At 36.7% G+C, this 14,652-nt stretch overlaps 1 protein-coding gene across 4 annotated transcripts in view; it reads left to right on the forward strand.

Annotated features, from left to right (window-relative positions):
- Positions 1 to 14,652, forward strand: part of CADPS2 (calcium dependent secretion activator 2) — a 285,443-nt gene that overhangs the window by 118,864 nt on the left and 151,927 nt on the right. For all 4 annotated transcript variants that reach the window (XM_059471758.1, XM_059471759.1, XM_059471760.1 and 1 more), the window contains exon 6: positions 2,968 to 3,089. In XM_059471758.1, the coding sequence (XP_059327741.1) occupies positions 2,968 to 3,089 (122 nt within the window). The remainder of the gene's footprint in view (positions 1 to 2,967; positions 3,090 to 14,652) is intronic.

Raw genomic sequence — 14,652 nt, forward strand, 5'->3', positions numbered from 1 at the left:
GCTTTCAGATCCATCATTCTATATGCCAAAAAGTTTTAGTTCATCAAGCATGTAAAACTGGAGTACAGTTTTTAGTGTTGAAGGATATGAGAAGATGAAGTATTTATAACTCCTGTGCTGAATCCTGTGTGCCTCCATCACATGTGCCATGTCTGCCTCAAGGGGAATACCAAGCCTGGAATGGTCCATAAATAGCATTTACAAGAGTAGTTCTGAATAATCTAAAAAGTACCGTAAAAAGTTTGGCAATAATATTTCTGGTCTTCAAGAGAGCATGCTTGGTGATAGATGTCCAAAGAAGAAAAGCCTTCCCTGTCCCTCTAGAGAGAAATGATGTGGTATTTAGGGCAAAAGCACAGTAAAAGTTTGAAACAATCATGAAATGAAAAATGACAGGAGATCTAATTTCTGGTAAATTTATAGCAGCTTTACTTTGTTTATAGCCCCTCTGCTCTTCCACCACTCTTCTAGATATGTAGACTATTAGGTCTGGTGAACTAAGTTTTTTTTTTCCTTTTCCCCATTAGCAATGAAGAGATTTGTTGCAAGATAACTAATCTACAGTTCATCCCATGCAAGGCAAAGAATTAAAGTATTACTCCACATGAGATAGTTTTTAGTAGGGCAGATTTTCATTTTAGGCATGATAGTAACCCCATAAGTTGACTGTCTCGCCAAACAGTGTGTGCATCTTTTGCTCTTGAGAAGCAGTCTCAGAAGGTATAAGGGCAAAAAGAAAGTTGAATTGATATTAATGAAGACTGAAATATGAAAGATGTGATCTTTTTCTGTGCAAATGGCCAAATAAGAAGTGCTGATTGCATTTCCTAGAAGACAGAGTACTTTCTTCTTTGAAAATGTGAGCTCAAATGTACACGATTTCACATCTTTTGAATAACACATAAACATATCTGTGTCACACCTTGTGTGGGGAATCAGTTGTAGGGTAACCAGCAGAATCCCCATTGGGGGCTGCTGAACTAGCACATGAATGAATAGGAAATCTACATCATGTAGGACAGAGTGGAAGAACCCCAAAATTTCTAGATGCTGGGTAAAGTGGGCAGGGTTCTTGCTGTCACTGTGCATTGTTATTATAAATAGTAGAACTTGTTACTAATATTAACAGTGTTCTAGTGGGAGTAGACCTTACTGACTAAGGTCAGAGACATTCCTGAGCCTCCTTGCTGCATGCAACAGCCAACGATTTTACAATTTGAATATTTCTTTAAATATCCTGTTTGTAGAAATTTATAAAAAAAAATTAAAAACCCATAGTAGCAGGAGAGGACTTATTTATATTCTTCAGCTGTTAGACAGTTTCAAAAGTAGACAGGCATTTAGGAAATTGTTTATCAGCTAATGAGCTAATACATCCACCAGTGACAGTTTCCTTTGGAAGGAATGAAATGCAACTTTTTTTCAGTGCTGGAATCCAGAATTGTTACCAGAGAAAAGTGTACTGTGCAGTTACATTGGAAACTCAGGAAAAGAAGTATCAACATAAAAATGAGTAAACATGAAGTCAGTATTCAGCAAGAACATATATTTGCTATGTGGAAAGACCACATAGGCAGTATTACCTAGAAGGATCTTTAGTGCTGCCTAACTGCTTGAATTCCTGAACAACAGATAGAAAAGAGGGATGACTTGATCATCCTCCCTGGATTGCTGTTATTATTTATGAACCATAATAGGCAGTATTGTTTATTTATTGGTAATATGAAAATGGTCTAAATGATCAATGACTGTTGTCTCACTGTAATATTTACAAACTGGCAATTTTGCAAGACATGTACCTATTACTAACACTCTGGGATATTTAGAGAAAAAAGGATTTTATACCTGAGGGGCTGGGGGTAAAGTCTGTTTTAATTTGCTTGAATTGGAACAAAGTGTCACGTGCAAAGAAGTTCAGTAGCAACATATTTTAGTAGTTGCTTGCTGACGTAAGAAGCCTAGTGCCTATAATGAGACCAGTAGTAGTCATTACTTCTGGCACCTTAAAACAAATTAAACAAATGTTGGTTTACATGTAAGGTTCAGTTGAGGGCAGTTCCTGTTGATAGAGCACATTTTTCCAAGTTTCTTTTCATGGGCCCAAAGAGAACTGTCAAGAAAAGCAGCTTTTCCAAAGAAACCCGGGGAACCTGACTGTGTTTTCAAATCTTCTGAATTAGAAACATCTGAAATGCAAAAATTCCAATAATTTCACACTGTGACAAGATTTATAAAAGGCAGAGAGCATTTAAAGTAGAGCTGCATTTGGCTTTTCTGAGCAAATGTAGAGTAGTCTAGAGGAGGTGAAAATCTACAGGATCTGCCAAGCTGAAAATTTCCCTGGTGAGGAAAACTTTCAGGGCACAGCTGGTAGTGGTGGCTTTTTCTGTTTCTCTTCTTCCTCTTCTCCATATGCATACTGAACCTGACTGCAAGTACTGCACTGGGAGAAGGAAAGGATGTGCATAGTGGGGAGAATCTTAAGGAGCTGATACCAGTGCTCTGACCAGCCTCTTGCTCAGCACAGCACCAAATCCCTTCTGAGGTTCAAGGGTTGCAACCTCCAGAGACACAGCATCATAATTTACCTGTCTAGATATGATCAATGTACTTACTTGTTTACCATCAGACTCATTAATGGATACAGTTTCTCATGTACAAAAATTTAGAATTATGTTCAGACATGAGTCTCAAATTGTGCTATTGGCATTTAAATAGGGATTGGAGTAGGTTTTAGTCACTGCCCAAGTAGAAACAGAACAAAAATTTCAATTCCTTTTAGATGTTGTTGAAAGTGGAAAAAGAAGAAAAAAATCAAAACTTTCCTCTGTCTTAAGATTTGAGTGAGTGGACTTTGGGATTTTGGGGATTTTTTATTTTTTTTTAATCTTCACAGAGCTTAGTACTGCAACATTTATGCTGTGTAATTTTTTCTGAAGGATAAACTATTTGCTCTCTTTTCCTCAGATTGTTATAATGGAAGTACAAGGTTTAAAGTCAGTCGCTCCCAATCGGATTGTCTACTGCACCATGGAAGTGGAAGGGGGAGAAAAGCTTCAGACAGACCAAGCAGAAGCTTCCAGGCCACAGTAAGCCACTCTGCTGTTGCTGCATCAGTATCTCTTTTTGTCTTGGGGCAACTTGTCTGGTTTTCTTTACAATTTTTACAATTAGCTTAGTGCTAGATTATGGGATTTTTTTTTTCCTGAGTAGTTATCTTGAATTCTTTCTGAGAAGTTAAAATACAGATAATACTTTTTTAGGGCGAAGTAAGTTCACTCTGTGGATGCTGTCCAAATGAAAGCCATTGAATGAACAAGTGAGGAAAAGAACTAGAGACTACATCCTCCAAAAATACAAACCTCTTGATAGATGTTAGCCTGAGGTGATTTTATGTATTCTAGGTTAATGTGCAGGTGGCCTTGTGGAGTGTAACTTGTACAATTGGAGGGAAATCAATACTCAGTAATCAATCTTGACAAAGCTTGCTCACCTGCTGAGCCTATTTCATTTTAAATTATAGGATCCAGTTCTTTCAATTAATTTTTGATGGAGCCAGTCAGCAAACTGGCTTGGAGGGGGATAACATCATGCCATCTGTAGTTGAACCAGTTAGTGTAGCGGAGAGTAGGAAATTAAATTGGTTGATTTGTTTGACCTACACACTGTCTTCAGACACTTTTCACTCTGTTAAAATGTCATTTGGAATCTTTTGTAGATAACTTTCCAGGCAGTATGTTGGGGTTTTACTGGCACCATAGTGTGCCATGTGAAAGACAATTTAAAAATTGCAGTTGTTACAGTATCTGATAAAACATCTTCTGCAGAGTTGGAATGGTAGTTTCTATTCCATTCAGACCACAAAGACAGAATTTTTTTTGACAAAATTTGAAGCACAATTTTATCTGTCTCTTCTACAGTTGGGAGTAAGAAGGAGATCTAATTTGGTGGACTTTACTCCAGCTGTGGCAACTTTCCTTGGCAAATAAGCCAGCAGCATATTCAAACAGCTTTGCAGAACACTAAGTATGTGGGACAAGATGTAAAATTAATTTGTCACAGTCCCTGGCTGTGTTCCTTCTCCAGGGTATTGGAATGCTTATTCTTATCATTTCCATGTACTGCAAGGGCCTTCTAAAAGGAGTGATAATAAAGAAGACACACAGATGTACACTTTGAAGCAAGGTCCTAAGTGGGTATTCAACATCATCTGCTAATTTTTTCACCTTTTGGAGTGTTTTTTGGTGGTTCAGGGTCCCATGAGACCCACTAGGGTTTTTTATGGAGGGCACATCTCCAAACTGTCCTGTGTCTTACAGTTGCTCTCATATGGTTTCCTGCAGTACACGCCTACAGCCTTTGCCTACTGGCACAGCCAAGGTTCTTGTTCCTTCTCATGGTGTATTGGTCTTTTTCCTCACCCTTGAACTGGTTTAGGTCTGTTTTAGATGCTTGGTTAACCTCTGATGTCATTGGTATGAGTCTTTAAATCACTTAGCATACACAAGTTTTTTAATTTTGGACATGTTTATCTTCCTTTCAGAAAACAGTCTGAGGATGTTAAGGGTTTTGTTTTCTCTAGCTATTTCCAGATATGGTGAACAGAACATGATAGGGATGGCTCACAATCAGTTCATGCCTTACTTATTTCATACTGCAGGTTAAGGTAAAGTTTGTAAAATCAATCAGAAGTACATAGAGTCATCAAGTAAAAATTACCAAGAGGTTAATTGATTTTCCTACTTGTAAAAGGGGAAGCTTTGTAAAAAGGAAGTTCCAAAAAAGATGGAGTCAATGCAGGAACTGAAGTGTTTCTAGCAAAAAGTGTAATGTTAGGACCTGCTCAAAGCTTGTAAACTGATTTAATGAACTTCAGGCTCAAAAGGTATGAGTTGATTGAATATGGGAGAGAGACAGATTATGGGCTATTGCATCTAAGTGATATCATACAAACCCAAGTCATATGGATTTGTTTGCAAAAAATTATTAGAAGATGAATTTTTGAGAAATGCCCTGAACTGTAGCCTGCAAGAACAGAAATGGGAGTTACTGGTGCTGTTGACCTGCTAACCTCTAAAACAGTGTAACTTAAATGGGCAAGGATTATAGAGCTCTGAAAAGTATCTAGTTCTTGTGCTGCTCTGAGTTGTGCTCTTTGCCATTTCTGGCAAGAGTGATTAGGAGACACTGGCGTGCAGTATGATTATGAGTATTTAGAGACTTAGCTTTTGAGCACAGATAGAGACCTCGTTTGAGGCAATGGGGGAAGATATTAAATTAGACAAGCATGAAATTAGCAAATTACGAGCAAACATTAAGAAGATGGAGGAAGCTGCCTATGTAAAGGGACATGCTTTCTTCCATAGTTTAGTTTTTCTGTTAGAGCCAAATCGGGTTTTTTTGGCAGTAGCAATATTGCTTTTATTGATTGGTGGTGGAGGCAACCAAGAGGGCTCAGCAGAGTTTAATCAGAAATTACAGTGGTGGAAGAGCACTGGTGGGCAAGCACAGCCAGACCTTCTCTTTCCTGATGCAGAAAAAACAGCTGTCAGGTGCCTGAGGCTACTGCCCGCCTGCTCTGCCTGCTGCTGGAGCTGCCTTTTACTGGTATGATTTTTGGTACTGTCTTTCTGATATGATGGAAAAGTATCTGTGAGGCTGGAGGAGATCGTAACTTCAGATTTTAAGTAGGATGTGCAGCTAGAAAAAGGGTACCAAAACTCTCATACTAAGCATAGAATGAGACAGTGATGAAAAGTGAATGATTACCACCAGCCTGCTGTGGGGACTGCTGGCAGGAGATATTTTTCTGTAGTCAGTTAGTCATTTTGAACTGGTAGCCACACTTATGGAAAGAAAAAAAAACCAGTATAAAGAATTATTTATGCCTACTTTTTTTATCTTTGGAACATCTCTATATGCAGTGCAATGCTACTACTCACAATTCAAAAGCTTTTACAGTGAAAAGGAGAAAATAAGATACTCAGATGAATGTTTCAAAATGCCATTGCAAGCCAGTGTGATCTTAGAGGAGAGATTAATGGAAACATGAGTCAAGTGCACACTTAATTCACAATTTATCCACTATTCCAAATGCTGAATATTTTCTCAAGTATTTTTATACATGTATATAAGTATTCCTCTAAATCCCTGAGTGCTATTTTAAGAGTAATACAAAAACTAGAAACAATATTCATTCTTAAAGGGAAGATGCCTAATTAACGTCCCTGGAAGGGGCTTTCAGTTTTCATCAGTAGTAAATATTTTCTGGTTTTTTAATGCATTTAACTCATGCTTTCTTTCTCTTTGAATAATGACTTTGTAAGTTTATGTTTAAGTGCTTCATTTTCTTCTTTAGCAACCAAAATGAAGTACTGCTTATATGCATCTTACTGAGTAACTTATGGTCATTCTAAAATGCAAATGCCATAGAATGATGTAGTTTTACTGAGCTTATGTCTTGTACAGTTTTACAAACAGATCAGTTACAGAGCTTAATATGCAAACCAAATAAAATTTTTATAACTGCCTGTGAAATATTTCTTCATTCCTTCCGACTGTTTCCTGCCTTTTAGCCCTGCTGAAAATCCCTCCAACATAGCCTGTGACCTTTTCTACCAGAGATCAGTAAGCAGAGCCCTCAGAGGGCCCTTTTAGTTGTGTGAAGCTTTGCATAACTTTGTTGTGATGCCACAGGGGGTCATCTGCAGAAATCCAGTGCTAATTTCATTTTTCAAACGTTGTTGAAGTCGTCTTGTTTTTAGTCTTGTGGAGTCTGGTATCCACATTTCTTTCTTACCCTTGATTTTTATTCATTCTGAATATTAAATAATGTGATTTCTTGAAAGTGTCATGTTTTAGGCATGTAAAATCATGCCTAAAAGTAAAAAAATGGGAACATACTGTCATTTAGTACTACATGTGACTTTTTCTTGTCACATACTTATGCAATCAGAAAACATCATATCTTGATGGTGAGAAAACTTTAATAGAGACAGGATATTTATTCATGTGAACAAGACAAATAAGATGACCATATTTTACTGCCAGTGATTGTAGAATCTTTTTTAAAGGGCTATTATATGTTAGAAGTATGTGAAGAATGCATAATTAAATCTGGCTAGAGGAGGCAGGGAACCTCAGTCAGTACTGCACAAATAAAGTAAATGCTGCTCACATTATTTTTATGCCATATTCTACCATCATTAATTCCATAAAATATTTGAAGTATGAGAACTTGTGCATACATTAGCTAAAGATTGCATAGAAAACCTTCCATAGAGCAGTTTAAAAAATGGAGAAAAAGGCTTAATTTGTAAAATTTCAGACTTCCTTAAATTACATTATCACTCATAAAAAATAGTACTTTTTTAATATGATGTTTTGAGAATGTGGCCTAAGCCGACATTTCTGAAAGGAAAATAGATAAATAACGTTTATAATGTTGGACAATCATGTTTCAAACATCAGGAAGTTTTCTTTCTTCATCTTCATTGTAGTCCCTGCATCTTTATAGTTTTTTATTTTTGATTAAGGGAAACAAGGGGACAATGACACTTAAAGCTGTCACCTAGTTTGTGGTTGGCAACACAGATATCCAGTGTGTAAAGGAAGAGAAAGCACACCTACTCCTCTTTCCCACATTCTACTGCTCTCTGTCTGATACATGTGCATAAATGAAGTTTGTTTCATTCAGTAATATTTTAATTATACTGTTGGTTTTCTGCAGTCATTCCTCATATTGTTTTCATGTGTAGGAATTCATGTTCTTGCTTTTGCACAACAGAAAAGATAAAATGAAGAAGTTTTACTTGCCTTATATTGCTTGGATTCTTAAATAGAAAATGAGAGAATATACATAGGAAGAAGGGCGGGACAGAAAGACAAATTTTGGCTGAGCAGAGAGGCAGTAATCAAACTTTTCGGTTGCTGGCAAGCTGATTAACTCTCCTTACAGTGTTTACAGTGTTTTCTGTTCTTTGTTTGGGTGCTTTTTTTATTGAAATGGGTATATTTGAGCATGGGATTTTCTACATGGAACTACTAAGACTGCATTTTCATAGTACCTGATACAACTGTGCTTAGCTTTCTTTTCTGTTCATATACTTCCTAATGTATCTTCTGAGGAAAGATTTCATTTAGGATTTAGCTTCTTGATCAGGGTTTTTTACTTTCACCTGTTCTTTTGACTGTTTATTACCTCTGAAAGATTTCTACTTGCAGCTAGGTGCTGCAAAATCCAGTGTTGATGTCACAGATCAAGTACAAAGTAGTTCGTTCTAATTTTGGCATACGGAGTTATTTTCTTTGAGTCGTAAATACATTTAAGGCAACATTTACAAAAGTGAGGTTATTTGTTAGAGAATGTCTGTGTATTTTTAGTAATATCATTTCACAGGCTTAAGTTTGACAGACATAATTATGCTGATGTATGCAATGCTGAAAACTTGGTGAAGATGAGCATGATCCTTTAATAGCATTTTGGAATTTTAAGGGGAATAGTGGGGATCATGACAGGAAACTGTGTGTCTACTTTCTTAAACTAGGCTTGACTGAGTGGTGTAAGGATTGTTATAATTTTCTCTAAATTTCGCTTTTCTGTCTCTAAAGTAAAAACTCCATCATTGTGTTCATCTTGTCATGTATCAGTATGTGTTTCTGTTTGGAGCAATTCACAGAATACAGTGAAGAAACAATCTTTCAAAAAATTGGGTGCATTGATTAAATACTGTATATGTTTGTTATCCAGCTGTTAAGAGGGAAAAAAAGAAATTAGCAGTAGGATGTTTCTGATGTTTCCTTGGTTCTGCAAAGGAAATTATGGAGAAGAAAAAGAATACACATTTATCTCAGTGTGTCTTCTGGATTAATGCTGGAAAAGTTTCACATAAAAGAGTTTCACCAAGTTTCACTTGGTGCCTTGGTTTTATGGTCTGTCATTCATTACTATTTTATATTGTAGAAGAAATTTTTCCTCTCTCTTATTGCAGAGAAATATGAATTATATACAGACACTTAATATTAAAATACATTTGAAACACCACTGGATAATAACCTGAACAACCTAATTTTAACTGCTCTTGCTCTGCACAAGGTTTGAGCTAGGTGACCTCCAGAGGCTCCTTTCAGCCTAAATCTTATGGTGATTCTGTGATTAACTCCTAAAATAGTCTGTTCTATCTGAGGGACTTGTGAAAGCCACTTTTGTTAGAAGGGAATATTCTGTTTTCACATAAAGAAGCATAGTATGGAAGAAATTGGGATGAAAGGAGATAATTAAGGTTGGTTGTATTTTCTGCTCTATTTGGAAAGTTAACAATAAACATAATCCTTATGCCACTAAGGCATATATTAGGGTATATAGTATATATACCCTATATAATACATATAGCATATAGAGAGACTATTAACCCTCCTCATCCAGAGGCACCACTGAAAAGGAAAGAATAGCTATGTATCTGTCTTCTTTTAAAATGTATTATTATGTTGCATGTCTCTTGCAGGACTGATACCAGTTTTATTTCACAGTGCATTTTGGAAATTTTGTGGTTTGAAGATGCATGTTCCACCCATGCCTTTCACTGTAACAATCAGAGCTTGGAGGAAGACTGTTTACACACTGCTTAATGCACAAGTTGTGTCTGTTTCCATTCTCATTCCCACCTGATCCACAAAAATTGCAACTAATATCTTGCAGACAGCTGTAAGCTTTCTATAACATCGTGCTAAAGCAAATGCAGATGTGTGATCCAGTTTAAACCTGGAAGGGCTTTGGCTGTGAATAGCATGGTGAAGCCAAATCTTCACCATTAAATCTTACTTATAAGCAAAATGGTTTTGATGAGGAAAGCCTTATTCTGTCTACCTGGTCTCTGGCTGGCTCAAGCTGAAGGCAAGGGCAGCCTGTAAAATATCATCTACAGTGTTGTGGTCTGTCAAATAAAAAGGTGGGGGAGAAGGATTACCTCAAATTTTACCTCCCTTCTCCTCCTAGAATACTTCAGTAGAGTGAATTTGAAATTTGTGTTTCAGAGTGGTCTGGACCTGTCTTATCTTGGAAAAGTTCAATTGTTGTTTGTGGGCAATAGTTGACTTGAAAACAATTCCTTTGAATTCTTCTTAAATTTTGATATGACCTAAATGACCAATTTTATGTTTTAAAAATATCCTATTCTTGTCTCTTGATTTGGACAGACCTTTCAAAAATTGGCTTATATGTCTTGTAAGTATGACACAGGTACATTCGAATTAATTAGAAAATATTTTATTAGATACAGTGTTTTCATTGGAACACACTTTACAGCCTAATTTAGTTTAGGGTTGTTGTTTTCGGCAAAGAGAAATCTTGAGAAAAAGGATTTGAAGCAAAGAAGTTTCTGCTTTTGGATCCTGTTCAAGCTAAGAATACTTCATACATCTCAGATGCTCATGACCTTCAGAAAACTGTTTTTCACCCCACTATGGGCAGGCTCTTCTTTGCTGTCACTGTGTTAGTATGTGCATTGATCCTCAGAGGTGTTGTGAGTTCCAGGAGTTCTAGAATACAGAATGTCCCACTGAACAGATGAAACAAATATATTTATAGGTCCTGAAATTTCTTAATAACTACACATAATTTCAGGTGTGTGTCCACAGGTTAATGTGCCTATTTGAAAGCAATACCAGTGGATTGAGAGTAGGAGGACAGCAAAAACAAAGGCAGGGTGGTGTGGACAGCTAATAAGAGCAGTATGAGTCAGAAAGAGCAATAACAGGGGTTTCAGAATAAAACACACTAACTGGTCTTATGCCAACTGGGATACTGACATTTTCTGATTCTATTCCTGGCTCCTTCCTGATAGACTCTGCAGGCCCAGGTGGGTCAGTCTAGTTTGTGATTTGTTTTCCCACGTCTTTAGACTGACCTGACAGCATCTACCTCTTCATCACAGTACTATGAGTTTTTATCAATGTTTGACAAGATTTTGAAGGTTTAAAGTGTCACAGAAATACAAAGTAACATGAAGTAAATAGAAGTTGCAACTTTTAACAGTATTGTTATGGATTCATAATTATCTCTTTTTCAAGGAAATAGTGAAATAAATATGCATATAGAAATTTCGAGAGCATAAATGACCATGTCTTGCCCTTTTGCCCATCACCAGTCTCTAGGTGGTTTTGAACCTTGTTGAGAAACAGGAGGTAATGCCTCTCATGAATTGTTCACTCAGTATGTACCAGTGCCTGGCAGTGTCAGTCTAGATACACACCCATGAAAATTTTCACCCTGGCTTGCGTCTTGGTTGCCTGTATTGAAAGTGAGATGGGGAAGCAAGACTAATAATTTATTCATACTGTTGTATGTTTGTAATGACAATACTTGTCATAATAGCATTCTGTACTGTTAGAGTGCACTTTTCTTCTTTTCAGTGTAGGAAGCCTAAATGAGTGTTTTTACTTAGGTGCTTATTATGCACGGGACCCCTCTTCTGGTTTGCTTTTCTGCTTTCTATTAGATACTTTTTTGTTTGAAAAGAAAACTACTCAGTTTTCTTGTGATTTTTTACAAGTAATTTTTTTTATATATTAAAAATTATTTATGCTTAAAAATAAATACATGATTGTGCAGAGATCATTATTAGCTCTCAGATAAACAGTAATTTTGAGGTCTGTTAATTTTTTTATTTAAAACAGTTGTTATTTTACGAAAAGCAGATCCTGAAAAAAAAAATCTGCATACTGACAGATTATTCTTTTTTTCCTTTCGTATTAGTCTAGTTGTATAAAGGAGCATTACAATATAGAATATCCATCTAAACAGTGTATCCTTGCTGTTGCTGAAATTACATTTTGGAGCTTTCTGTTCCTTGAGAAAAAAGTTCCAAGAAGGGATTTCCAGTGTTTTGTAACAATCACCCTAAAACCCCTTAATTTTGCTGCTGAATCCACAGAAAAAGAAAAAATTACCCAAACTTTTACATTTTCCTTTAGTGACTACACTAGGTAGTGGCTCAGCAAAGCATTGAGAAGTTAAGCAATGGGCTGCTTGGTGTGTGCAGCTGCAGGTTCTGGACACAGATTTTCTGGAAGGCAAGTGCTGAAGAGATGGTTTGTTAGTCTGCATTTCAAACTATTAGTGTGCTGGGTCAAAAGTTCCCATATAGACAGAAATAAATGATAAAGGGTAAAAGACAGTAGTGTAGACTCACCTTAGGTGGAATCAAAGGTGACATTTAAAAGTAATTGTGTGACTTTCCATACTTATACCAGGACTTCCCTTTTCACTTTCCCTTTCTCATGTCACTCACCTCTGTAGAGCAATTTATTTTTCTGCTATCTACATTTTGTGGCTTTAGGAACACTTTGATTGGAACCTCAGGGTTAAGACCGTTGCCATTGTCATTTTCCTTCAGTAGACAGTCCATAAGGTAGTAGCTAAATAGAGAAAGCATTTATGCAGAGTATCAGTGTTTCTTCAATAGGGATTGTAAAACAATGAATCTGTAGCTCACCTCAAGATTTGTGCTTAAAATAGTGGCATCATAGTAACACAGGGAAGAACAGAGTCACAGAAGATTAGGTAAGGTCATTAATGAAAGGCCAGACACATGGCTACCTCCTGGTTCAGTTTGCCTGAGTGTGGAGCTTTTCTGTGCTTCTACTGTGAAAGGTTTTTATCATTTGTTTAGTACTTTCTTTATGCCTTGCTTTTCAGCTGCAGTTTAATGTGCTTGCTCTGAGCGAGCAAATTATGCTCCTTGTTCTTCCATTAAAATAAATGAGTAATTTTTAAATAGAGAAACAAAAAAATATTTTCCAGGGAAAGCATTAAAAATGTAAATCCCATTCTAAGCATTATAGAAATACAAGCTCTTTCCCTTGGGGTTGCAAGCATTAATTCCAGATCTCACTGATGTACTGGAGAATGCATACCTAAATAACTAAAGAACTAAATAAATAAAAATAGTGGTTGTAATGTTGCATATAAGGAATGGTCTTTACCCTGTTAAATTCTTAGTGGTGCACAATAGGCTTCTGTTGCATGTGCAGCACCTTTCAATATCCTTTTTCAAAGGGAAAAGCTTCAATGTTCTTATTATTTTGTATGGTAGTCATAACAAAAACTAAACATGCTTTTGGGCTGTATGAGACAGCTGTTAGAGTTAAATCTGTGATTTCCAGTGTAGCATCCTGGTGTCAATCATTAACAAATGGATGAGTAATTTTGTGCTCAGAAGAGAAAATGAAATGCTTGTGATATTTTTCCAAGTATCAGCAGGGAAGAACAAGTAGCAATTAGCACCAACTAATACTCTCTTTAGGAGTCTCAGTAAAAACACCAAAATTAGATAAGTATGGATTTAACTCTATTTTTATTTGTGTGAGTGGAGCCTCCTCGTCAAATTATAGATTTATTGTCACATTGCTTGGGGGTGACTTGCACTGCTGGTACAGCGCCTGGCTCGCGGTCTCACATTTTCTCTCTCTGTGTCTGTGCAGTTGGACATAGTAATATGCAGCACTTCATAAATTCCACACTCACACAATCCTTCACTAACAACAGAAGGTTTTTCAGTACTGCATTTGAAGTGCTTCAGTGTATCAGTGTACTTGGATGTGTCAGGGGGTGCTGAGCCTCCTCCCTCCTTTAGTTTCCTGGTATTTCATACAGCTTGCACTGTGAGTGTGATTTCTAACCTGAGGGTTAAGATACCTGGTTTTATACAGTTAAAGTTGGTTTCTAAACAAAGTAGAAAGAGCAGAGTTGGTATAGGTTCTTGACGTGGTTGAAACACAAAGATATTGCAGAGACCTCAACATACTATTTCCAGTCCAGCTCCAAAGATGCAAAGATGAGGGGCTGGTAAATCTCTTACTCCTGTGGAGCAGAACGATGCTTAACAAACTGGCTTGGATGGGTCTTCCTGCTCATTCCACCTCTGTCCACATCCCTGTTTGGATAGCAAATAAGAAAACTCTTCCAGAAGGCCTCTTAAGGTAATTTAACTTATAGATAAGAAACACATTGAGGTTATGCAGAAGACTTAAATCCAAAGTCAAACCCAGAACGATGCAAAAGATGGCACCAAGGAGACTAATACACTCTGATACTAGTTTTAAAAGTGAGATTTCCATATTGCTGAGGACAAAACAATGGTGTAAAAATTGTGTAGAGTTGGTATTTTATCAGAAATAAAGTATTCCAATAAACAGGGCTAAAATAAAATTTCTAGATCTTTGCTTAGAATAATAAATTTTATTACATTCACCCCCATGTTCTCATAAAAAAAGTTTTGACTAACAGAGACCATGAGTTAAATGGAAAACCTGTGAGAGAAAATTGCTGCTGTTTCCAGTGTATGAAATGCATTCCAAACTGAAGTAGAAGAATAAATTCCCTTAGAGGGGTTTCTGTGACACAGTGATAAATCTTCAGCTGAAATAAACATTCACCTTCTTCCTGGCAGTAGGTACTTTTGCAGTGAAGGGAAATAAACTTTGGCAATATATTTTGCCTCTAATTATTATATCAACCCACGTACCTCTGACAGCAGCAGAGAAATATGGTGAAAAGGCTGTGGCTTATGGTTAAAGATGAACAAACATCAAATCACTGCAGTTTCTATAGTAAGGAGAATGAGTAGGTAAAAGCAGAAAAATTATTTAAACAGA

The sequence above is a fragment of the Ammospiza nelsoni genome, chromosome 5 (genome assembly GCF_027579445.1).
Source record: "Ammospiza nelsoni isolate bAmmNel1 chromosome 5, bAmmNel1.pri, whole genome shotgun sequence".
In the NCBI taxonomy this organism is placed as follows: domain Eukaryota; kingdom Metazoa; phylum Chordata; class Aves; order Passeriformes; family Passerellidae; genus Ammospiza; species Ammospiza nelsoni.